At 36.9% G+C, this 27,792-nt stretch overlaps 1 protein-coding gene across 2 annotated transcripts in view; it reads right to left on the reverse strand.

The window, feature by feature from the left end:
• The window catches only part of ARFGEF1 (ADP ribosylation factor guanine nucleotide exchange factor 1), a 150,428-nt gene that overhangs the window by 56,135 nt on the left and 66,501 nt on the right, over positions 1–27,792 (reverse strand). For both annotated transcript variants that reach the window (XM_046641682.1, XM_046641683.1), the window contains exons 8-14: positions 18,241–18,416; positions 17,172–17,305; positions 10,475–10,709; positions 2,863–2,962; positions 2,612–2,751; positions 2,396–2,504; positions 1,234–1,435 (exon numbers count right to left, since the gene is read on the reverse strand). In XM_046641682.1, coding sequence (XP_046497638.1) covers positions 1,234–1,435; positions 2,396–2,504; positions 2,612–2,751; positions 2,863–2,962; positions 10,475–10,709; positions 17,172–17,305; positions 18,241–18,416 — 1,096 coding nt within the window. The remainder of the gene's footprint in view (positions 1–1,233; positions 1,436–2,395; positions 2,505–2,611; positions 2,752–2,862; positions 2,963–10,474; positions 10,710–17,171; positions 17,306–18,240; positions 18,417–27,792) is intronic.

A 27,792-nucleotide genomic window follows, 5' to 3' on the forward strand; every position in this document is an offset into this window, starting at 1 on the left:
GCATGACAACGCATTTCTCAGGAAACATCCTTGTAATTGCATGGTGCATGACTGTATTTTAAAAAAATACTTCGCCCATATTTAGACTGTAATCTTGAATACAATGACCAGTGCCTTCATGGTTCTTGGCACACAGTCCCAAATACCAAATATGTGTTTGCTGAGTGACAGCAGAATTTCAATATGAATATCTGTTTACACATACTAGACCATGAGCCCCTTAAAAGCAAGGACTGTTTCATTCATCAAGTTTCCACAGGACCTTGCATAATGTCTAGAACAGATGAGACTTTGATAGATACTGAATGAAAAATTAGAATGAAGGAATATCAATGGCTATTTCCTGATGCAATTTTGCAAGGTTTTATAACAAAGAATAAGTGTACATTTTGTGACAAAAACTTTTTTTAACAACACTGAAAAAAAGGGTACTTGAACAATCACCAAAAGGTACTGCTTAAGATTCAGGAAGAAATGCTTTACAGCAAAAGTAGCAAACCAAGTAAACATGCAAGGGAATTTTTAACTGTTTACAGTGCTAGATTCATGGAGAAAGGCCAGCAAATTCATTTTTCCTTATAGCATCTCTTTGAAAGAAGAGATGAGTGATAAGAGGAAGGAAAGTAGCATGTCAGTGTTTAGACAGGAAATAGTCTGGGAGCAGCCTGACATCACATAGCTTAGTGGGAAAAGTGATTGCACAAGATCAGGGACTGGCAGAGTAGCCAGGCTGGAAAAGAGATTACCACCTTACCAAAACATAAAAATGACATCAATAACAATGGTTCAATAACACGAGTAGCACATTTGTAACCCAATTGGAGAAAATATAAAATCTATAAAGGAGCAATGCTAGCTATTAGAAGTTTCATACTTTAAATTTTTGAGTTGTCACCTGCTTAGGAAATATAATGGGGCCTTTTATAACTGAGCTAAATGAACAAGGCAAAACTGCACAGATGATATTCATCAACAGCATATAAAATATGGTGCAAAATTAATTTAATGTGTATTACAAAGGTATGTTTGGGCTAGACTGCAGTGAAGAAGAGGAGCGGAATAAGGAGAGCTGCTAGAAGTCTTGGATCCAGGAGAACTACCCATTTCACTGACTGAAAGGTGGTAAGAAGGGAATAAAAATAATCTGAAGATGTAGAGAAACCCAGGGCAAGGGTGGCACAGCACTGGCAGAGGGATATTCAATAACATTTCTCCTTAAAATCAGACACTTACAAATCTATCCCTTGTTCTATTATTTCTTTTTGTTGCTTTAGGACCTCAAATTGTTCTGGATTATCAGTGCCAGACATCTGTGTACTATAGCTGCCTATTCCTGATGATGATGTTGACTCCAGAGAATTTAAACTTCCATATCTGTTTATTGTCTCAGGCTGTTTAATTTCACTCGTCTCTTGCTCTGAGGGTTTTTCCTGACCTGTAAGTAGAAAAAACTGATACAGTAAACTATTCTGTTAAAGGAAAAGGCAAAAAAAAAATTTCAAATAAGGCAAGATATTTCAATGTCATTTAGATATCTACTTAATACAAATAAAATATCAGGTGCCATAACAGACAATATACTTTGATATTAAAACACTGCAATGAGTATGTGTACACTTTGCACCATTAAAAGGAGTTCTTTTGGGGGCCGGCTCTGTGGCTGAGTGGTTAAGTTCGTGTGCTCCGCTGCGGCAGCCCAGGGTTCGGATCCTGGGCGTGGACATGGCACCGCTCGTCAGGCTACGTTGAGGCAGCATCCCACATCCCACAACTAGAAGGACCTGCAACTAAGATATACAACTGTGTACAGGGCGGGCTTGGGGAGATAAAGCAGAAAAAAAAAAAAAATAAAAAGATTAAAAAAGAGAAAAAAGAAACTCTTTAAAAATAAAAAAAAAAAAGGAGTTCTTTTGGCAGTTGCAGCGCTGTATAACCACTGGGTTTCCGCTCTCAGCTCATGCCTCATGAGGAACAGTCTTCCCTCAAAGAAGTCCTAAGATCACACCAGGGGAGCCCCGCAGCTACGAGTTGTCCTCTGAGTAAAAGTAAATGTCAAACACAAAGGAACAACTCAACCTTCTCAAAACATACTGGCTTTTATTTTCTCAAAGTATATAGGTTTTTACATTTTTCTTCTATCATAATCCTTTAAATTGCATAAAAACGCTTTAACAATATTCAAAATATTTTTAGGAAGATTTAGAAAACAAAAAGTTTGGATAACTAAGTGGGGAAATTCATAATTTTAAAGTTTGTTATTTAACTCATAGAGAATACTTCTTCACCAGCTAAATGAATAAAGATGTCATGAAACTGGCTTAATGGCATCTGCAACTATCCTCCAAAGTAACATTTACTCAAAAAGACGGAGTTGTAACTCAAAATGTCACCTTACCAAGAGTAGTCTGAGAGTTGGGATTCACATATTGATCCTTACTCCATTCAACCATACATTTCAAAATCGACACTAGGCATTCTAAACCTTTTTTCCTCAGGCTCAATTCCTACAAAATTATTCATAAAAAGAATAAAAACAGAAAGATGTTTTAAGGAAAACACATAGCTCTTCCTTGGCATAGCTTAAATTTGAAAATGTTTTTAAGGTTCTTACCTGAACATTACTCATACCGAGTTCTTGACTGCCGCGTCCTTGAGCAATTTTTGATAGATCGTTTACCAGCCTTTCAAATATGTTCGCTGCATTTAAGTCGCAGTCATAGTTTACATAAATATCCACTACACTCTGAGCATCTGTAAAAATACAACAATTAATTTTAACAAAAGCCTCTAGTGTATGACTATATCTGGACTTTCAAATATCTCATAATAAGAAAGAGATAACAAAGAAGGAATTTTAAATACCTGCACAAATCCTTGTCAACGTCTGAATAACCATCCATTTGTGGTCAAATGAGCTGGTAGAAGTTTCCAAAATGTACAGGAAAATTTCTTTAAAGAACACCTACAATTAGGAGAAAATTTCTATTTAAAATACTGTTTATGATTCACATATGTGATCACTTTTTAAATATCCCAAAGCTGCAGAGCCAAGATTAGGACCAGGCTCCTCCGGAGTTCAATTGCTCTTGAGTTCCATCTCTCAGACGTCAGGACTAAAGTAACTCGGGTGGTTGACTTAATCGAGCCCCTGCAATAGGAGCACCGCACTTCACATTGCTGTGTTTTGTTTGCTATCACACAGCCACTACAAAAGAAATCTGCAAACATTTGGAGTTCCTCTGGGTGATAATTTCTTGAATATATTTACAAAACTAATGTAACTCACACTTCATTTTTTAACCCTCTAAAAGAAGAGAATATATACTCTGTTCATCAGCTATATTTTCCAGATATTATAGTACAGGGCAAGCCTAATTGTTCCTAGATTAAAAAGTAACTGATGTTGTAATGCACACACAATAAGGATCTAATTCTCATATGCTGCTATATTTTTATAATTAGTCACACAAGTGGAAATCTCTACCGTCCGAAAACTATAAACTATTTATCACTATTCTTCACAGTGAATAATGTCAAGCACAAAAGTTTTCAATCTAATGAAATAAATTTCAATTTAACAGCTCAGAATTTTCAGATGCAAATTTATTTTGGAAAAGTGACTGTGACTTAAGGAGATGACCGAAAACAAAACCAAAACCAACATTTAAACATTTATGGAACATATGTATTATGAAACCAGAAATTCATATTTATAATATAAGATGACTAACATTTTCTCACCCAAATTTGGTGAGGTACCCTTGTAATAAGCTTTTCTCTCACAAAATTCAACGAATTTCTATTACTTGCTTTATGTCAGAATTTCCTGTAAGACTGTAAGCTCTAAGAGAGAAGGGACCAGGTCTTTCTTGCTAAGAACTGTGTCCACACCACATGGCATACGTAGGCATTCAATAAATATTTATGGCCACAGTTCCCAAACACTGCACCAAAGCACTCTAGAATGTTGCAGTAAACTCAGAGGAATGCCATGAGAATTTCTGAGGGAAAATTCAGAGGGAAATACATCTGTTAGATACCTTGCAAGATCATTCAGTTTCAGAATTAGATCAGTTGGATCACACTACATTTCATTCAACCACATCATTATTTTTGCAAACCTGGGTTTTAGTGGTTGTTATGATAATAAGCAGGTAGTGCATGAAAATCAATGAAGAATAGAAAATGAGAGTGGCAGTGTCCCAATTGATTCTGAGGTCTAAGAAGTTGTGTGGTGTCCAATAGGAGCATACGTTACAGTAGTGAGTAACTGTGACTATTTAAGAATAAAACGAGTGACATCAGCATCGTGGTAGAGTGAGTTGTTCCCTTTGTCTCGCCTCTCTAAATTACAACATCTATAAACCAAGAGAGGATTCTCTACACAGCACAACAGAACACCTGAGAGATCCATTCAGTTATACATCCTCAGATGGGTCGACTGGACTCTCAACAAGCAGTGGAACTAGGGGAGCAGCCACCTCCCCCCTCCATGGCAGCCGCAATCCAGGACGTATATCCTCACACAGGGGCTAGCGTGACCGTGAGCGGAGACAGGGGCAGCCTAGCCTGTGTGCAAACACCCATGGAGTGGTGGTAGCCTGGCTTGCAGGAGCACCAAACCAAGCCACAGCAGCACTGCCCATGCAAATGCGCCTACCGAGTGGCAGCCACCTGGCCACCATGATCACAGAGCAGCCTGACTGGCACAACAACAAGGAGATGGGGTGGGAAGAGAAAAACCAGCCCGTGCCCAGCCCCAGCGGTGGCTGGGGGAACCTGTGACCAGAAGCATCAGGAACCACAGCAGAAGCAGTGACCTAGCCCACAGTGGTGGCAACCCCAGCACCAGCTCCACCAGCAACGGAGGCTGCATACAAGTTCCCAGGTCCCCAAACCCCTGCCAGAGACAGTGACACTCATGAACCTAGCAGCCCAGACAGCAGTGTGCAATCATAACCCCAAGATGAGCCAAGAAGAGCAGTGCATGTGGTGCATGGCACCGCAGCATCCAAGCCCACAGAGAGACACTGGAGGAACATGAGACTAAGGTGACCAGAACCAAAGTAACTGAAGCTGTACCCAAGTAAGAAAGGTGGTTACTACTACAAATGCACCGGCAGAGGATCAATTCATCAAACACCATAAAGAACAACGGTAACATGGCAGAACAGAAGGAAAATGACAACTCTCCAAAAACCAAACCTGAAGTCACAGAAAATTATAATTTAACTGAGAGAGCATTCAAAATAGCTGTCATAAAGAAACTCAACGAGTTAGAAAAAACTCAGAAAGACAATTCAATGAATTCAGGAATAAAATTAACGAACAAAACGAATACTTCAGCAAAGAGACTGAAGCTCTGAAAAAAAAAAACCCCAGAAATTCTGGATATAAAGAACACAATGAGATAAAAAATAATCCAGAAGGCATAAAAAACAGAGTAGACCTTATGGAGGAGAGAATTAGTGCGATGAAAATAGAAACGTAGAAATGATTCAGGTGGAGGAAGAGAAAGAACTGAGATTTTTAAAAAAATGAAGAAATTCTTTGAGAAATATCCAACTCAATTAGGAAAGGTAACATAAAGATTACAGGTATTCTAGAGGGAGAAGTGAAGGTGAAAGGAGCAAGAGCCTGTTCAAAGAAATAATGGCCGAGAACTTCCCGAACCTAGGGAAGAAAATGGATATACAAGCACATGAAGCCAACAGAAGTCCTAATTACATCAATGTAAAAAGACCTTCTCCAAGACATGAAATATTAAAACTGTCAACAGTCAATGACAAAGAAAAAATATTAACAGCAGCAAGAAAGGCAAAAATAACCTACAAAGGAACCCCCATCAGGCTTTCAGCAAATTTCTCAGCAGAAACCTCAGACAGGCTAGGAGAGAATGGAGTGATATATTCAAAATGCTGAAATACAAAACTATCAGACAAGCATACTCTATCTAGTGAAATTATCTTTCAGATATGACAAGAAATAAAAGGTTTCCCAGATAAAACAAAAGCTGAGGGAGTTTATCACCACTAGACATGTCTTATAAGAAAGAATGAAGGGAGCCTTCCTACCTGAAACAAAAAGGCAAAGGTTGAAAAAGCTTTAAGCAAGGATATAAACAGACAAAATCAGAAAATTGCAGCTCTATATCAGAACAGGTTAGCAAACACTTAAGAATAACATAAAAGATAAAGGGAGAGAACGCATCAAAAATAACTATAAATGCTTCAATTTAACCCCACACTCAAAACACAAAAAAGAGTAATTTGTGACAATAAAAACATAGAAGGGGAAGAAGAAATAGATGGAACCTGGTTAGGCTAATGGAGATAAGAAGCTATCAGCAGAAAAAGGACCATCTCATCTATGAGATCTTTTATACAAACTTCATGGTAACCACTAAACAAAAAATCAGAGCAGAGTCACAAACCATAAAAAACAGAATATTGAGAAAACCATCACAGAAAACCACCAAAGTGAAGTGGCAGTCAGAAATACAAGGGAAAAGAAACAATGGAAATATAGAACAACCAGAAAACAAAAGATAACATGGCAATATTCAGCCCTCATATATCAATCATCACTCTAAATGGAAACGGACCGAATTCACCAATCAAAAGAAACAGAGTGGCAGGATGGACTAAAAAAGACCCAACAATTTGCTGCCTCCAGGAAACATCTCTCAGCTCTAAAGACAAACATAGGCTCAGAGTGAAGGAATGGAAGATAATACTCCAAGCAAATGGCAAACAAAACAAAGCAGGTGTAGCCATACTTATATCAGACAGAGTGGAGTTCAAATAAAAAAGATAATAAAAGCCAAAGACGGGCATTGTATAATGATAAAAGGGATATTCCACCAAGAAGACATAATACTTATTAACATTAACATATATGCACCGAAAACAGGAACACCGAAGTATAGAAAGCAACTATTAACAGACCAAAAGGGAGAAATCCACAGCAACACAATAGTAGCAGGGAACCTTAACACCTTAACATCAACGGATAGATCATCCACCAGAAAGCCAACAAAGAAATGGTGAACTTAAATGAAACACTAGACCAGATGGATTTAAGAGATATACATAAAACACTCCACCCAAAAACAGCAGAAACACATTCTTCTCAAGTGCACAGGGAACATTCTCAAAGATAAACAATATGTTGGGAAACAAGGCAAGTCTCAATAAATTTAAGAAGACTGAAATCAAATCAAGCATCTTTTCCAACCACAGTGCTATGAACTAGAAATCAACAACAAGATAAAAGCTAGGAAAGTCACAAATATGTGAAAACCAAACAGCATGCTACTCAACAACTACTGGGTCAATGAAGAAATCAAAAGAACAAATGAAAAAATATGTAGAGACAAATGAAAATGAAATTACAACACACCAACTCTTATGGGATACAAAAAAGGTACTAGAGTACCTCATCACAATATAAGCCTACCTCAACAAACAAGAAAAATTTCAAATAAAGAAGCTTACCCTATACCTAAAAGAATAAGAGAAAGAAGAACAACCAAAGCCCAAAGTCAGCAGAAGGAAGGATATAGTAAAAATCAGATCAGAAATAAACAAAACAGAGACTAAAAAACAATATAAAGGATCAATGAAAGTAAGAGCTGGTTTTTTGAGAAGATAAAACTGACAAACCCTTAGCTAGACTAAGAAAAGAGAAGACTCAAATAAAATCAGAAATGAAAGAAAAGAAGTCACAACGGACACCACAGAAATACAAAGGATTATAAGAGAATATTATGAAAAGCTATACGCCAACAAACTGGATAACACAGACAAAAACGGATAAATTTTTAGAATCATACAACCTCCCAAAACTGAATCAAGAAGAAATAGAGAATTTGAATAGACCAATCACAACCAAAGAGACTGAAAGAGTAATCAAAAGCCTCCGAAAAAACAAAAGTCTAGGACCTGGCAGCTTCCTTGGTGAATTCTATTCAACATTCAAAGAGGACTTAATACCTATCCTTCTCAAACTCTTCTAAAAAACTGAAGAGGAGGGGAAGCTACCTAACTCAATCCACGAGGCCAACATCACCCTGATACAAAAACCAGACAAGGATAACACAAAAAAAGAAAACTACAGGCCAATATCACTGATAAACATAGATGTAAAAATCCTCACAAAATGTGCAAATTGAAAACAATACATTAAAATGGTCACACACCATGATCAGGTGGGATTTATTCCAGGAATGCAGGGATGGTTCAACATCCACAAATAAATCAATGATCACATTAACCATATTAACAAAATGAGGAATAAAAACCACATGACCACCTCAACAGATGCAAAAAAAAAAAAACTGACAAGATCCAACATCTATTTATGATAAATTCTCTCAATAAAATGGGTATAGAAGGAAACTATCTCAACATAATAAAGGCCATATATGACAAACCCACAGGCAACATCTCAATGGAGAAAAACTGAAAGCCCTTCTTCTGAGATTAAGAAAAAGACAAGGATGCCCACTCTTGCCACTCTTATGTAACATGATACTGGAAGTTTTAGCCAGAGGATTTAGGCAAGAAAAAGAAATAGAATGTATCCAAATTGGAAAGGAGAAAGCGAAATTCTCACTATTTGCAAACAACATAATACTACACAGAAAATCCTAAAGAATCCACCAACAAACTACTAGAAATAATCAACAAATACAGTAAAGTTGCAGGATACAAAATCAACATACAAAAATCAGCTGCATTCTACACACTAATAACGAACTAGCAGAAAGTGAAGTCAAGAAAACAGTCCCATTTACAATCTGAACAAAAAGAATAAAATACCTAGAAATAAATTTAACCAAGGAGGTGAAAGCCCTGTACACTGAAAACTATAATACAGTATTGAAAGAAATCAAAGAAGACATAAAGAAATGGAAAGTTATTCCATGGTCATGGACTGAAAGAATAAACAGAGTCAAAAGTCCATATGACCTAAAGTAATCTACAGATTCAATGCAATCCCAATCAGAATCCCAATGACATTCTCACAGAAATAGAACAAAGAAGCCTAAAATTTATATGGGACAACAAAAGACTCCAAATAGCCAAAGCAATCCTGAGAAAAAAGAACAAAATTGGAGTTTCACAGTCCCTGAATTGAAATTATACTAGAAAGCTACAGGAATCAAAACAGCTGGGTATTAGCAGAAAAAGAGATACAAAGATCAATGGAATCGATTGAAAGCCTAGAAATAAAACCACACATCTATGGACAGTTCATCTTTGACAAAGGAGCTAAGAACACACAACGGAGAAATGAAAGTCTCTTCAATAAGTGGTGCTGGGAAAACTGGACAGCCACATGCAAAAGAATGAAAGTAGAACATTATGTTACACCATATACAAAAATTAACTCAAAATGGATTAAAGACTTGAATGTAAGACCTGAAACCATAAAACTCCTAGAAGAAAATACAGGCAGGATACTCTTTGACATTGGTCTTGGCAGTATCTTTTTGAACACCATGTCTACTCACGCGAGGGAAACAAAAGAAAAAATAAACAAATGGGACTACATCAAACTAAAAAGCTTCTGCCCAGCAAACGAACCCATCAACAAAACAAAAAGACAACCCACCATTAGGAGAAAATATTTCCAAATCACATATCCAACAAGGGGTTAACTTCCAAAATATAAAAAGAACTCATACAGCTCAACAAAAAAAATCAACCACCTGATCAAAAAATGGGCAGAGGATATGAACAGATATTTTTCCAAAGATAACAAATGAAAAATGCTTTTTTGAAAAAGCACCCATTAAATGGATGAAACATAAAGTACTATTTCCAAATACTCAATTATTTGAAAGTGAAAACAAAAGATCAAGGATCGGTACATCTGCAGATACATGCAGACACGGTTGGCAGATTCCCTAACTTAGTTTCGCTAAGGCTCTGGAAATATTTTAGAACCACATAACTGTTATTCTACTCCCAAAGACCTTGGAAGAAAACTTTAGGACTATAATGCCTAAAATAGAAAAAAAAATCAAAGAAAAAATTAAATTTTCAAAGATCCTAAAATACAATACTTCTTGATCACCTCTTTAATATGCCAAAAACTTAAATGGCTTAAAACCACGCAAAGTATATAGAGAGCCTTCTTTTAAGACAACCAAATTCACAATTACATACCATATATACAATGCAAGGTTTTGTGAGGATCAAATTAATTCAAGACAACCAGAATCATTCATTCAACTAGTATAAATTCCTTGTAGGCTGTGTCTTAATTTCATTTTGCATCCTTTGTGATTGCCCAGTATACTTAGTACTTTGTAGGCACATGTTAGTTGAACAGGTGAATGAAAAAAAGAAGTACATGACAATACACAAATATTATTTCACATTCTGAAAAACTTCTCAGGCTATTAATAATCTGATTTAACATGAAACAAATCAAATATCCAACAATGCCTAAATGTGGAACATACCTCAATTTGCATCTTCAGATGCGTCTTGAAGTTTGACAACAAAGTAAGAAATATGGAAAGAGAAAGCTCAAAAACCTCTGGAACAGATGAGACTCCGTTTTTTGAGAGAGCAACACACAGATACTGCTTAATAGCATTAATAAACATCTCATTTGTCCTGAAAACAGGTCCTGCATTCTGCAGAATGGATAGAAGTAACTGCAATGAAAGAATCTTGGATCGTAACTCATGAGACCTAAAACGTAAAAAAAAGAAGGCAGAGTATATGGCAGATTTAGCATTATGGTAATAATAGGTTGTTTCAAAGACATTTCCTGGCACGACATAATTTCACAAACTTTTAAAGGGAAAGGAACAAAAAACCCTACAATATAAAGAAGAAACTACAGTACATGAATAAGTTTAGTCACTAACAATGGGTAGTTCTACTTATGTTCTCTTGTACCACATAATTTCAGGAACTTTTTAAGTGGGAAAACAATCATTCACACATTTTTAACATCAATCTACTGTTCCTTTAGACAAGAAAAATAATTTAAAGATTTATGCCTTGTTCCTGTCTTTCACAAGCATATTTCATATTTTAGAAATCATCATGAACTTCTCAAATTAATTGGTATTTTTAGTGTTTAACAGCTCCAAAGTACTTTTTGCCTAGTTATGCCACTCAAAAATCCTAAACACTAATAAAAAGTTTTGGTTGCAAGGCCAGCCCCATGGTGTAGTGGTTAAGTTCAGCGCGCTCTGCTTTGGGGGCTCAGGTTTGCGGGATTCAGATCCCAGGCGCAGAGCTACACCACTTGTCAGCTAATGCTGTGGCCGTGACCCATGTACACGATGCAGGAAGACTGGCAACAGATGTTAGCTCACGGTAGACCTTCCTCAGCAAACCTAATAAATAAATGAAAGCTTTGCTTAAATTGACAAGCTATAGCACTACTTCAGGCTTACTTTTTCAGTAACCATTTAAAGTTTTTTTCTTTTTTGAAATACATACAAAAAGGCTTTTTAGGATATTTATATCTCTTAATACCTTACTCATTTATTCTAAACATTTTTATAAGAAAAAGCTAAAAAACACATTGTCAGCTTAAATTTCTTAATTTTTTCCTGATCAATATACTGTGCCATGTTTCTGATCACTATCTAGCATTTTAATTATCAGATTTCACAAATACAATTTTTCTCCCATTGAAACAAGCCTCTTAAAGCCCAAAAGACCAAGGTGATTGATTCCAGGCAACTTTTCAAATGCAGGACACACTTAAAAGCTCTAGCAGCTGGTTCTTTTCTTTCCTCATTAAAAATGCCCTACTCAGTCCCATTTACACCATATAGTAACTTAAGTGCTCTTAATTTCCACCTAAAAATGTTATGGTTATTAAGTGTCAAGTAATTCAAGGATCTAAGAATCTCTGACAAGGAATATTTAATTTCATGTAAATGGGAATTTACCGATTTACCATCTTTTAAACAAAACTGGAACCAATAATATTATGGATCATTTTTGCACAGTCATGTTTCCAAGACGGCTATGCCTCTGAATCTAAGAATATGTGCAGCAAATAAGAGTATTAGGAAAGATAAATCAAGTTAGAAGCAGTGAGAGTAGGAAATACAGAGTGGGCCAAGTATCTCCCCTTCATGCTAATGCCTTTCAAGGCTTATATACTATTAATACTTCCTAGTCTACCTCACATTTATCACCCTTGTTGATTAAGTCCAATAGTAATTGAAACCTCCAGTTTACCATTCTCTAACATGAGTTTTTATGTTTTATCTTTGTATCTCCAGCCTCTAACAAAATGCCTTATACATAGTACGTGCTCAAAATAATTAATGGATTTATTCATGCATTCTTTGTGAACATTTTTTAAGTACCTATTATGTATAAGTTATTAATTAATTAATGAAGAAATGATTGTTTTATGACATATTTATTTCTTGGTGAGGAAGATTGGCTCTGAGCTAACATCTGTTGCCAATCTTCCTCCTTTTGCTTGAGGAAGGTTATTACTGAGCTAACATCTGTGCCAATCTTTCTCTATTTTATGTGGGATGCCTCCACAGTGTGGCATGACAACCAGTGGCAGGTCCGTGCCTGTGATCCAAACCTGTGAATGCCAAGCCACTGAAGTGGAGCACATAAACTTAACTACTAACCCCCAGGCCAGCCCCTACAGAATCTAACTTTGACTATGTATTTACTACTATCAGTGAATTTTGCACTACACCTTTTTATGTTTTTATGATGTTGATTAGTATACTTTCACTCCAAGAGCTCCCTTCAGCATTTCTTGTAAGGCAGGTCTAGTGGTAACAAACTCCCTCAGTTTTTGTTTGTTTCAGAAAGTCGTCATCCTTCTTTCATTTCTGAAGGATGATAGCTTTGTCAGGTACAGTGTTCTTGGTTGACAGTTTTTTTTCTTTCAATAGTTTGAATATATCATCCCATTCTCTCCTGGCCTGAAATATTTCTGTTGAGAAATCCATCTACAGTCTTATGGGAGTTCCCTTGTATGTAACTTCTCTCTTTTCTCTTGCCCCTTTTAAAATTTTTTCTTTCACTTTTGACAGTTTAACTATAATGTGTCTCAGTGTAGCCCTATGCAGGTACAACCTATTTGGAGTCCTTTGGGCCACATGTATCTGAATGTCCATCTCTCTCCGCAGGTTCGGAAAGTTTTCAGCCATTATTGCTTCATATATATTTTCTGCCCATTCCTCTTCCTCTTCTTCTGGAATTCCCATAGTGAAAATGTTGTTTCTTTTCATTATGCCCCATAAGTCTCGTAGGCTTTCTTCACTTTTTTCCATTCTTTTTTCTCTCTGCTTCTCTGACTGGATAGTTTCTAACATCCTATCCTCCACGTTGCTGCTCCTCCTTCTGCATCATCAAGTCTGCTTTTGAAACTCTCTATTTAATTCTTCAGTTCAGTTACTGTATTTTTCACCTCTAGGATGTGTTTGTTGTTGTTTTTTTTTTTTTTGATGGTCTATTGCTTTGAAGATCTTCTCATTTCTTTTATGCACTGTATTCCTAATTTCATGTAGTTGTCTGTGTGTTCTTGTAGTTCATTAAACTTCTTTAAGAGGATTATTCTGAATTCTTTGTCTGGCAATTCATAGATTCCCATATTTTTAAGAGCAGTTATGAGAGCTGTACTAGTTTCCTTAGGTGGTGTCATATACACCTGGTTTTCATGATCTTTAGTCCTTATGTTGGTATCTGTGCATTTGAGTAACTGGGTTTCTCTTCTAGACTTACTAGGTTTGCTATGGCTGACGGATCTTCACCAGTCAGCTCAGTTTCAGTTTCTGGGCATGTCTGCTGGTAATGTCCTTGGGCAGGTGAGGCCTGCTGTTATGGTCTATATTTTTCTTTTTTTTAAAGATTTTATTATTTCCTTTTTCTCCCCAAAGCCCCCCGATGCATAGTTGTATATTCTTCGTTGTGGGTTCTTCTAGTTGTGGCATGTGGGACGCTGCCTCAGCGTGGTCTGACAAGCAGTGCCATGTCCGCGCCCAGGATTCGAACCAACGAAACACTGGGCTGCCTGCAGCAGAGCGCGCGAACTTAACCACTCGGCCACGGGGCCAGCCCTATTATGGTCTATTTTGGGGCAAGAAAACCGTTTGAGCTCTGAGGTTGGAAAAGGGGGAAAATGCCACTGGCTAAAAACAGCTGGATAGGAATGCTGGCTTGGTTCCCTACTCCTCTGAGGCTGAGGCTGTAGGAACGGCTCCCTGCTTGCCCAGATTCTCTGGTTAGGATTAGTAGTTAGGACTGGGTTCTATACTCATTTGTAGATGAGGCTATGAATTCGCTTCCCTGCCCTGGCAGGTCAGCAGGACAGGACCCAGGGCCTGTTGGGCTCATTGTTGGGGACCTGACTCAGGCAGGAGTATGCACTGAATTCCCTGGTCAGGTGAGGCCACCAATTTTGCTCTACAGGCAAGGAAAGCCAGAGGCTGTGCTCTCTGTTCAAGTGCCACTGTAAGCAAGGCTATTGGATGGACTATGCAACTTCCCATCAGCTCTGGCTGGGTTCCCTAGTCAGGCAGGCTGGAGGCTGTATTCAGTAATGAACAGGGCCACGAACTCATTTCCCTGCCTGGGCATAGTGGGAGAAGCAGCTCTAGGGCCAGTAAAGCTCCTTATTTGTTGTTATTAACTCCAACTGACCCATGCCTCAAGTTTTCTGGCCAAATAGGTCCACTGGCTTTGCTCTGCAAACTACTGGCTCTGTCTGCCCTTCTCTTGGTTTGAGCACTGCTGGGCCACACAACTTCCAGGTGTTCTCACCAGCCCTTTTGTTCAAATGGAACAGGAAGCCACAGCAGGTGGGTGGACCTGTCTTCTCAACTCCCTTGCCTGAGTGGCAAGGGGAAAGGCCGCTCCAGGCAACTCTCAAATTCCCAGGCAGGCTCTCTCACTGGGAGAGGCTGAGAGCGACTCTAAGCCTTGGCTATGGTTAATCCTCCTGCCTGTGCATAATACAGGAACCTTCCATGCCCAGAAGTAATTTTGCTCTGGGGGCGATCAGCTCTGCCCACCCTGCCTCTCATCTCAAGCAGTGCTGGCATACATAGCTTCCAGGTGTTCCTGCCAGCTCCCCTGGTCAGATGTGGGCAGCAGACACTTTCCACAGTGAGCGGGGCTGCAACTCAGCTCCTTGTCTGGGCATGGGCAAATCAGGGTCTACGGCTGACAAAACTACTTCTCCAACAATCCAAATCAAGCAGATCTGCATCCTGCTAAGTTCCCTGGTCATGGTGCACCAATGACTTGGTTTTACAGACGAACAAAGCCACAGGTTGGGATTACTGCTTGGCACTATAGGTGTGAACTCTGTCTGCCAAGATCCATGTGCTGGTTGTTGCAAACCCCTCCCTGCTTCTCTGTCACAGACTCTTAGTGGTTCAGCCCTGCAGATTCCTCTACAATCCCTGTGGAGTGAGATCAGAGTACCAGCTCCCACAAGGTGACCCACAATTCTGGGAGAATTGGTTGTCCTGCCTGGGTTCTCCTTTTCCCATTGGAGGAACCAGAGGCTCAGAGGAGACTCCTCTGCGTGGTGCTGCACTGGCCTGAGGGAGGGGCAAGGCAGTCAACATGTAGTCTTTTCTCTTACCCTTCTAATGCAGTCTTTTTTGGTTTCTGTAGTGCAGTGGGGTGCTTCAGCCTCACCCCTGTGTTCTAGGATTCTCTCAGTGGTGTCTTGCTCTTGAATAGTTGTTTGTTGGTCTTCTTGTGAGGGGAATGAAATCAGGAACAAGCTATGTCACCATCTTGGTGACATCACTCCATTCTTGCCATTTTAAAGTTTCTAGCATGTTTTCAAATCCCATTTTTTATACCGATTTGGGAAAACTAAATATCTGAGGCTTTTGAGGTCAATAACATTTAAAAATCATGGCAAAAATGGCCTTCAGTAATAACACCAAATTCTTAGGGTATTTCCTCCTTAAAGCAGGTCTTCATTAATTCATAGAGATGTGAACTGTCAATTTTTTAATGAGAAAGTTATTTTTCCCCTCATAATGAGAATAAGATTGAAAAATATTTAAATATATTCTTATAAAATATATAGGGTATAATCGAGCTTATACTGCAATCTGAACTACCTTAATCTCTTTTCTGTAGAATTTGTATTTTCAAAATACAGAAAAATTAACAAATTATATTTCTGACTCTCAGGATTTGGGCCTAAGAAGATTTTAGAATTTTAGGCTTTTAGGCCTAAAAGATGTTTCTCACTAAATCAGTACAATGTGACAAAACAAAACAAAACTATAGAAAATATAACAAATATGGTTTCCAAAACTTATAAAGTTTTTACTGTAACTGTCTCTAGTCTTTCTTCTTAGTTGACACTTAGAAACTGAAATGCTCTAGAGTTTTTTTAATGAAGTAGAGTTGCTTACGTTTCCCCCTATTTCATATCCCTTTCTCAAAGTCACTCAGGCCTTCTCCAAAGTTTCTTTTTCCAGAAAGTTTTCCTCAAATTGTCAGGCTACACTACATCATGCTGCAACATTAGAGAGGCAGGCCTCTCTAATAACTCCCAAACTCAATCTCAAGCAGGAATTTAGTTACACTTGAATCATATGAAATAAAAGATATTTGACAACTTATGACTTACAAAAGTGGCACTTCACTATGGTTTAAACTAATATACTTGATGGAAGTCAGTAAGTGACTCCTACCTCAAAGTACTTCCTGCTCCCCACAGAGAAAAGTATCATCTCAGGGCATTTTTCAGACCTTAACGTATATCTTATCTTTCATTATGACTTTTAAGATTTATTTCTCTTAGGTTTTATTACCTTTCAACTGGTAGCTTTCAGAAGGCTAGCATGAGGCTGGAAAACAGGGAGAGCTATATTAGCTCCAAAGTTACTTACAATATTGAAATAAGAATTCATTCAATATTTACTGAGCACCTACTGTGCATCAGGCACAATTCTATAATGCTATCGGTATGCTTTGGGAAATAGTGTAAGGTATCTAACTGTAGTAGTTTTGGAACTCATTGTTTTTCAATACATGTTCTAATAAGTAAAATAACACTAAAATATATTTCAGAGGGTCCTATAGGAGAAGAAGAATAAAATAAAATCCGAAGACTATCTTAAAGTAAGACAGACTCAAACAAACAACTGTATTTGTCAGGCAGAGCAGCTAATGACTTACTTTGGATCTGGCGGTCCATCTGACAGTGGTTTCATTGACAGTTTACACAATGACCTGAATACTAGAAAGGCATCCTTTTGTAAAATGTGGGAAAACTTAGCACCAGGTGAAGGTCCTGAAGAATTTCCAGATTCCTAAAGAAGTTAACATACCATGTAAATAAAGATATTTACCAGTGTAAAATCATTTCAGCCTTCTATTTATTTTATTCAATTCAGTAATAAGTGGGGTTCTATTGGAAAGGAAACCAGACGAGGTATTTGCCACAATTTTTCTTTAATCTGACATGCTACTCCCATCCCCAACAATAAAACCTTAAAAAATGCTTTCTTTTAAAATATTCCCTCCTTGCCACCAAATAAACTTAAAATTTACCCAGTGGATACTATGATTCACAAAAACTAGTACATCATCCTCTGACATGATACCTCACCCATGGCCTAAACTACGCTTTCCACTATCTGTCACTGGGTATATTATGTTTTTGTCCTATTTTTTATCTACTCTGAGCAGATAGACATAAAACAAGAGAGATATCAAGCAATGTTTAAAAGTAGTTAATTCACAAAGATCAACAAAGCCAAGAAAACTTACCCCTGTGTATGGGGCAATGATTTACAGTAGGACTCCCTTATCTAAAAGGATAAGGATAAAAACAAAATATAGGGTAGGAAGGATGAAGAGGACCTACCACTACCATAGTGTGGACTTCACTGTAGCCCTGAACAAAGGTAAGATGAAGTTCTCTATATTTCTAAAAGTTCTTTCTTGTTCTATGACACCAGAATTATCCTATGAATATGTGATTAAGAATATTCTTTATAAATGTAATTTCAATGAAAGGGGAGTGTAGGAAAGATGTGAACACATGAGATACACCTCAGAGCTGGAAATATAGCTATCAATATATTAAGGAAATAAACCACTTTGATTTATATCAATGAGAAAAAAATCCAGTTTTTATTTCCCCAAAATGAAATCAGCCAGCATCATCAACTGGATATATTCACCACAAAGTGCTGATAGCCTATAAATTTGTAAGATTAACATTTTTTCCCCCTATTCATACCTGAGTGTCATTGGAAGAGACAGACAATCTGTCGTCAGGTAAGGATGGTGTATATGCAACAGAAATTGGTGTTCCTGGAATTCCATTTGCTTGAATATTTTCACTGTCGCTACCATCCTCTATAGTTCCAATGTTGCCATCTGCACTTGGATTTACAGCAGTCCTTTCTCCCATATCTAAAATAGTAAAAATAAAAAAATGCAAATATACCTGACTTAACTGAAGTGTACTAAAAAAGCATCAAGTATTTAAAATGAAACAGTGGCAGAAAAGCAACGTGAAGTAAGATGCATTGGCTCCATTTAAAGTTTAGAATACTTACTAGTAAGTAAGTATGCATTTGGAATACATCCAAATACGATCCTTAAGTAGCTCTAGCAATCAAACACTCTCAGCTGATGAAAGGGATGTGCCAGAAATGAGACTTGCTTTTAGTCTCTATCAGCATTTACTAAACTGAGTTCAAATGAACTACTAATGACTTAAGATGTTAAGAGAAATTCTTTGAAAAAAATATCCCATTATCAAATAGGTTAGGAAAATGCTGGGAAACTTGTTTCTTTGTTACAGTCTTTAATCTGCTGATATGCACTGAGCCCTTTCCAAAGGGGATATACAATATGCAGTGTTTCCAAAATTTATTTTACCATGAGCCCCCCTCTCCTTTTTCAGAATACCTATTAATACCTCTAATAACTATATTCTTAGGAACACAGCTATGGAAATAATGGCCTACATCCCTGAATACTTTTCAGTATGTCACTCTGAGTAATCATACTTATAATTAATATAAACAGAAATAAATGACTTCTGATAGAACACAGACAACGCAAATAACATCAATTCCCACAACAGTCTAGGTATAATATATGTTACTTTAAAAAATGAACAGATACATGTCTATGGCCAAAACTCAGTGGTTGGCTACCTGGTAGGAAACTGCTCCTTTCATGCTACCATTTAAAAGAAACTATAAGCTTTCATGAGGAAAATATACTGTACTATAAGGAGCACAATCTTGGAATATGAAAGACCTGTGTTTCAATCATGTCTCCACCATTTAACTCGATAAGTAATTTCATTTTTCTTCACCTCAGTTTCTGCATCAGCAACAAAGAAAATAATGTCTATGAGAAACCACCAAAACACACACACACATACACACACGAAATATATAAAGAACACAATTGGTTCTCAATAACTGGTAGCTATTATTAATTTTGTTGATAACAATAACATGTTCCCAATTTTCGACTAATTCAAGTAATGAAAGGAGTAGCAGCTTCTAGTATCCCTACTCATCTGAAGCTGCTTCCTACTCACCAAATTAGATTACCCTCAGTAGATTTAACTGAATAATTCCAAAGCATGTTTTGCAATTAACAAGTGTTACATGAAAAATATATTCATTGATAGAATATATCTGGGAAACCCTGCATTACACAAACAAAACAGTTGCTTTGCCAGCAGACCTCTTGAAGCTTTAATATGATAATGTTTGACATGCTAAATACTATTATAGATTTTAATATATACATATCTTACACATATAAAGAATGTTTACCTATATACACAAAGAACTCTCTGGAAGAAGTCACAAAAAATTTAATAGTGTTTATCAGAAACTGATAATCATTCCCCAAAACACTTATTTCAAACCTTTTCCTCTCTGCACCCAATTACATTGCCTCCCAACTGCCCTCCTCCACCTTCCTTTTTTTTTGTGAGGAAGACTGGCTCTGAGCTAACCTCTGTTGCCAATCTTCCTCTTTTTGCTTGAGGAAGATTGTCATTGAGCTAACACCTGTGCTAACCTTCCTCTATTTTATGAGGGACGCCACCACAGTGCAGCTTGATGAGCAGTGCTAGGTCCACGCCAGGGATCCGAACCTGCGAACCCCGGGCTGCTGATGCAGAGTGCATGAACTTAACCATTACATCACCAGGCTGACCCCTCCACCTTCTTTTAACAAAGGACTTCTACCTTCTACTTAGCCAAGAAGTAGGTAATTTAACATAGGCTTCCTCATTCTCCTTTGCTCACCATGAAGTTTCTTCACATCAACAATATCTTTTTCTTCTCTCTCATTTCAGGGGAAAAAGTATCTCTTTGCATTTCTAAGGTGAACCAGTCACTTGCCCTCAAATCCATCTCTTCTTGCCTTCAGTAGTATCTTCCTTCTCTGAGTATTTTCTTGTAATTATGTTTTCAATTCTGTGCACATGACTACATCTTCTCCATTACTCAACAAACATACTCAAATCTCTTTACTCTAAAAATAAATCTTCCTTCAACTCTTGCCACACCTCAGCTACTGTCCATTTTTCTTTTTATCAAATTTCATTGATAACACTTTCTTTCTTCCCTTAGGAAATTCCTCAAAGGAACTGAAAACATTCTCTGACTTTACTTTCAGACTTTGAAGCCAGACATCCTTGGGTTGGAATCTTCACTTTAGCACTTCCTACAAATTAATCTCTTGGTGCCTCAATTTTCTTATATTTAAGAGGAGAATAATAACAGTATCTAAATATCCCAGCAATTGGGGAGAATTAAATGAATAAATGCAAGTAAAGCACATAAAATCACTTGGGATAGATAGAAAGTACTTAACAGAGTTAGATATTACCATTCTCCATGTTTTCTCTAAGTCTCCCTCTAATTGTCCCCTAAACACAAGTACAGACTTCTGTTTTCAAGGTGGTAAACTGACCCCACTAATTTACCTTCTTCTTTGATGAATCCCCACTAAAATTACTAAGAAAAATATAACCAAGAGATAAAGTTTATAACAGCAGTGGAAGACTAAGGAGAATATGATCAATGGACCAAAATCCTGGAGGAGTTCCTAGAAAATGACAGGTTCAGATTAAGGGAAAAGTCAATAATGTTCAAATGCCTGTGATTAAACACATGTGAAAAATAGGTCTGCCTGACAGTGGTTGAGTTTTACCATGTGGGTTCTAAAATACTTCAAAACCTAGAATGGCAAGAGCTATGGAGTAGGAGGCAAGATGTGAATCAAAGAGCTTGGAAAACCATGCTAACATCTACCAACAGAGCTGTTAGCAGCCATGATCATCCAGATTGTATCTGAGCTCTGCCTGCTAATTCAAGTGGAGGATTTGTTTGGTAGGTCTCTTAAGCTAAGAAGTATAGTAGGAGGGGAGAAAGCAGTAACTAGGAGTGCTGCAATAAGCACAGAAGAAAAACCAACTGAGTAGTGCAGTAAAATCTCAAGTTCTAGGCTCCCACTCTGTTTCTACTTAACTACTGCTAATTAAAGCCCTAAGTGAATGAAGGCAGCCCTAAGATTCTCTGGCAAAGGCTGGGAGAGTGGAAACAAGCCAACATGTTTGAAGAACCCCCCAGAGCCTAAAATACATAAAATGTTCATATAGCATTTATCCAAAACTTCACTTGGCTTCGGTTTGCACTGACAACACAGTAAGTGAGATAAGCAAACACAGCCCAAGGACCACTAGACCACACCCTGCTCAAGGGATTCATCTGCTTTGTAGTCAGATCTCAACTCGGAAATGAGGTCTGCCTTTAGACTGCAGTTACCTCACAGACTCTGCAGAGGAAGACCTTGTGGGAAAAGGAAAAGAAAGGCACACAATTACTGAGAGAGCTCTTTACATATTGATCAAATCTAGTCTTTCTTCTCTATAAGTAGGCAGAAATGTAAAGTCTACAGCTCAAACATAAGGACAAACTCAGTAATCTGAGCAAATGGTTTCCTGGTGAAACAAATTCTATAGCTGGAACAATTCTAAGTAATACTCTCAGTGATAATGAAAGAATGCTAAATCAATAAAAAAGGGCAAAGTGCTATGAAAAAAGCAGCTCTGAGAAAAACAGGTGGTTCTTGGAGACAAAAAGGTAATTACTGAAATAAAAAACAGTGGGAAAAGCAGTAGAGAGAACACTAATGAATAAAGTAGTTAAAATTGGAAAACCCCTTGTACCATTCTCTCTGAATGTAGACTCCTAATACAAAACAGGGGAAATCAGAAAAGATTGAAAGAGCAATGAAGGACATGATGCAAAATACCCAACAACTGCATAGTGTGAGATGTGGAAGGGAAGAATCGAAAAGATGGAGGGGAAGCAAAGACGGGTAGGAAAATCACTAGAATGATGAAAAAGTGTTAAAACATTCAACAGCTAGTCCTGATTTAAAAAATAACAGCAGGGGCCGGCCCCATGGCCGAGTGGTTAAGTTTGCGCACTCCACTTTGGCAACCCGGGGTTCACTGGTTTGGATCCTGGGTGCAGACCTACACACCACTCATCAAGCCATGCTGTGGCAGCGTCCCACACAGAAGAACTAGAATGACCTACAACTAGGATAAACAACTATGTACTGGGGCTTTGGTGAGAAAAAAAAAAGAGGAAGATTGGCAACATTTGTTAGCTCAGGGCCAATCTTCCTTACCAAGAAGCATTTCTTAAAAAAATAAAATAAAATAAAAGTAAAATCACACCCAAGCACACACACACTCATATATACATAAAAAGATAAAAGCATCTTTTCATGAACTAGAAATAAAGAAAACTTACTTAACTTGAAAAAGAGTATCTTCCCCAAAACAGTAGCAATTATCAACTTAATGGGGAAATATAGCAATAAAGTTAAAAACAAAATGAGGATCCTTGCCACCATTAACACTATTCAACATTTTCTAGAAGTTCAAACCAATGTCATATAACAAAAATGAGGGAACAAAAATGAGGTATAAACACTGTAAAGGAAGAAACAAAGACAAAATAGCATCATTGACCTAGAAAAACCCAAGATAACAAAATGAAAATCTTTTAGAAACAATATGAGAGTTCACAAGGTGAATAAATAGGAGATAAATATGGAATAACAAGGGTTTTTCCATACTCCAAATAAATCAGGAAGTGGGGGAAAAAAGACCCGTCCAAAATACTATCAAATCTAAAACAAAAAACTTAGAAATAATTTAAAAGGAAATGTGTAAGAACCAAAGGAAGAAAACAATAAAACTTCACTGAACGACATAAAAGCTTTGACTAAACAAACTCATGTTTCTGGATAAGAAGATCCAATAGTGCAAAGAAGATGTATTTCCCTCAAGTTAATTTCTAAACACAACACAATTCCAATTACTAAACAAACTTATTTTTGAATTTAACGAATTGGTTTTAAGTTCATGTAGAAGAATACATTTAATAGATATTTTTTAAAAATGGGGAGGAGGCACTTGCACTATAAAGATCAAAATGTACTACAAAGTTAAAATATTTTAAACAATTCAACACTGGGTAAGAAAAAATAGCTCAATAATTGTACAGAAAACTCAAACAGAACTATTTGGGATAAAATTGGCATTTCAAATTAACTGGGAAGGAAGGATTATTCCATAGATTATAATTGGCTATCCAATATCACACCATATAGAAAAATAAATTTCAGAAGAATTAAAGATCTAAATTCGAAAAACGAAAAAAGTATTAGAAAATCACATAGTAGAAGATTTTTATAATCTTAGGGTGGTAAAATTCATTCTAAGCAAGACAAAAACAGACTTGAGAGAGGAAAAGACACTATTAAATTTTTTTCTGTGGTCAAATATCTGCTCAGAACCATAACAACATGAGCAAAGGTAAAACAAAACAAAGACTGCATGGAAAAGATATTTACAATACACTGAGAAAGGGTTAATTTCTTAATATGAAGAACTCTTGAAATAAGAACAAAAAATCAAAACACTAAACAGAAAAACAGACAAAAGACATGAACAGGCAAATCAGAAAAGTATAAATAATCCATAGATACTCAGTTGGACTGCATGAAATTGTAAATACTTGACCTACAAAAATAATGACTGCTTCCTATGTTTCACCCTGCAGATAATCAAAGAAACATAAACTAGAACAATAAAATAGTCCATCTACTAAACTGACATTAAACCAAGAATTATATATAAATTTTAAATGTCCATATACCTTGATCAAAGTATTCCTTTTTTTAATAAATTTATCCTAAAGAAAAGTACAAAAAGATATCTATAAAAGAACGCTCAACAGAGCAAGTGTTTATAAAAAGCAAAAACCTGGAAATAACCTAAGTGCTAGTATTAATAGGAAATTATTTAATAATTATTTAGATAAATTATGGACCATCAATATGATGAAATACAAATTGACATGAAAGGAAAACAATAATTTAGTATGTGAAAAAAGCAGATTATAAAACACTAAGTACAGTGTGCTCCATTTATATTTAAATATATATATATATATATATATATATATATACAGGCATGCAGGAAAAATATTTTTTAAAAAACTCTTTATTGGGGCCAGCCCTGTGGCTTAGTGGTTAAGGTCACTGTGCTCCGCTTCGGCAGCCCCAGTTCAGTTCCCGAGTGCAGACCGATACCACTGGTCAGTGGCCACGCTGTGACAGTGACCCACATACAAAATAGAGGAAGATTGGCACAGATGGTAGCTCAGGGTGGATCTTCCTCAGCAAAAAAAAAAAAACCTTTGCAGATAAAAACACCATATTAAGGTCAAAAGACTTGGGCAAACAATAAACTGAGAGAAACTATTTGTTAAAATACATCAGAAACCTAATATATAAAAGAATCTTAAAAATTAAGAGAAAAAAGAATAAAAACACGATAGAATGAACAAAAGACACGAATAGATGACTCCTTATAAAAAGATATACAATGGCCTTTACGCATATGAAAAAGTACTTAATTTCACTCAGAAATGCAAATTAAAACCAAACTAAGATAGGTTTTTCACCTACCAGGGTGGCAAAATTCAAAACCTTAAACTCCACTGGGAGCTGCAGAGAAAAAGGCTCTCTCATACATTGCTGGTAGGAGTGTAGAAGTACAAAATGGTACAACACCTATGAAAGGAAATCCAGCAATAGCTAACACATCTTCATATTCATTTACCACTTAACCCAGTAATCTCACTTCTATGAATCTGCCCTGAAGACAAACCTCCACAAATATGAAACCACACAGATGCACATGGTTTTTCACTGAAACATTATTTGTGATAGCAAAACACTGGAAATAACCAAAGTTCCTGTCAATAAAGGACTGGTTAAATAGACTATGATACAGCCACATAAGAGAGTACTATGTGGAAAGCCTAGAGAAAAAAGAATACGAAAAATCTCTGTCAACAGAAATAGAGCGATTTCTAGCACATATCAGGTGAAAAAGAGAGAGACACAAAAGATATACAATGGTTTAGCAAAAATAAAGGAAAATAATATAAGTATCTGCTTATTACTTCTCTGAGGGAAACACACACATACACACACAAAGGATAAACTAAAAACTAAGGCAAGTGGTTACCCAAGGAAGGTGGGTGAGAAAGGGAAAGAGTAGATAGAAGAGTTCTCTGAGTAAATGTTTTATGTAATTTTAACTGTGAATCATGTAACTGTTCTTCAATTAAAAAAAAACAAAATTAAATCAATAAAGTAGTTAACACAAGTAATATATCCTTAGTAGGATATATTCTAAGTACACATATAATTGCAAAGAAATCTTGAATTTTTTTTTCTGCTTTTTCTCCCCAAATCCCCCCAGTACAAAATAGTTGTATATTTTAGTTGTAGGTCCTTCTAGCTGTGGCTTGTAGGAGGCCGCCTCAGCACGGCCTGATGAGTGGTGCCATGTCTGTACCCAGGATCCAAACCAGCAAAATCCAGGGCTGCCAAAGTGGAGTGTGTGAACTTAAACACTCGGCGATGGGGCCGGCCCTGAAATCTTGAATAGGTTTGTTGTCAGTAATGGCATATTGTTGTTGACAATCTGGGTTTTCAATGTTGGAAAACAGAGATACAAATATGAAATGCAGGAAGATGAAGAGAAACCTTGTGGCGCTGGATGTGAACTGGAACTACCAATATGAACTCGTGGTTGTATGTCTCCCTATCTCTTTTCATTGGAAGGGCCTAGAAATATATGTCAGTAGCAATGAGCACACCTAGTACCTAGATCTTGGTCTCTAAATACAATTAATTGCCCACTAAAAAGAACAAGGACTCAGAGAACTAGCTGATTCCAGGGCTGGGGCAAAGGAAAGCTGAAGGTGAACCTAGAACATCTGACTGTTCAAGAAAACAAGGAAATGCTGGAAGACTAAGGGAATCACATCAAAAAGACATAGGTATGAGCAGGCTTGAAGGGATTCCTACTGGTCAGATCAGGAACAAGGAATAACAATGGTAAAGGATCATAATACACTGAATAATAAAAGAATTCATGAGCTCACAGTATTATTTTTTTGAAAAGGGAAGAGTTTTCCTCAATAGAAAAATGCCAATTAATGTTAGAATTATGAAATCACTATACTGCAAACAATATAATATCTAAGGTAAGGCAAAGTATCGTCAATGGATGCTAAAACCACTCAGTGAATGGATCATCATATGATCTCAAAGTATCACTCTTAGATTACTTATTAATTATAAAGGGAAACATGTTCCTGTACAACAAAGTGGGCTGGTGGTCCATCATCTTAACCAAGTGAGCAACATTATCAACAACCGGGGGGGTAACTTGTTATTATGTACCAATTTAAATGACGCAAGAAGCATTAATATTACCTATGTAATATTCTTGCCAAATATGTTTAATCTAAACCAAGAAACCATTATGTCAGTCCAAAATGTGGAACATTCTACAAGACAACAATTTTATACATTTAAAAAAAACAAATATATGAAAGATGGGGAAAACCACCAAGAGGACTTGTTCTAAACAAATGAGACCAAAGAGACATAATCAAATGCAGTGAGTGTACCCAGATTGGGTCCTGGACTTAAAAAAGTAAAGGAAGGCACCATCCCATTGGTATAGTGGTTAAGTTCATGCACTTTGGTTCGGTGGCCCGGGGTTGGTGGGTTCAGATCCCAGGGGCAGACCTATACACTGCTCATCAAGCCATGCTATGGTGGCATCCCACAGACAAAAACAAAGGAAGACTGGCATGGATGTTAACTCAGGGACAATCTCAAGCAAAAAAAAGAGGAAGATTGGCAACAGAAGTTAGCTCAGGGATAATCTTCCTCACCAAAAAAAAAAAGAAAAGAAAAAAGATATGAGAGACACATTTTGGGACAACTAGGAACATTTTTAAATGTTTATATATTAGATATTCTTGAAATAGTGTTAATTTTCTTAGGTGTGAAAATGGAATCGTGGTTAAATATGAAAATGGCCTTATTCTTAGAAGATACATGCTGAGGTATTTAGGGGTAAAGTGTCATGATGTATACAAGCAATTTTCAAATGGTTCAGCAAAGACAAGCAAAACACACACACATATACAGACATACAACATGTGTGTAAGTCTATTTAGAGACACAAAAGAAATGTAGCAAAATTGCTGGAAATTAGTGAATCTATAGAAAGGGCATACAGCTGTTCATCATACTGTTTTTTGAACTTTTCTCTAGGTTTGAAAATTTTCTAAGTAAAAAGTTGCAGGAAAATGAGAGAATTTTCACTTTACACTCTGCATTCACATGTATTAGAGAC

The sequence above is a fragment of the Equus quagga genome, chromosome 16 (genome assembly GCF_021613505.1).
Source record: "Equus quagga isolate Etosha38 chromosome 16, UCLA_HA_Equagga_1.0, whole genome shotgun sequence".
NCBI lineage: Eukaryota > Metazoa > Chordata > Mammalia > Perissodactyla > Equidae > Equus > Equus quagga.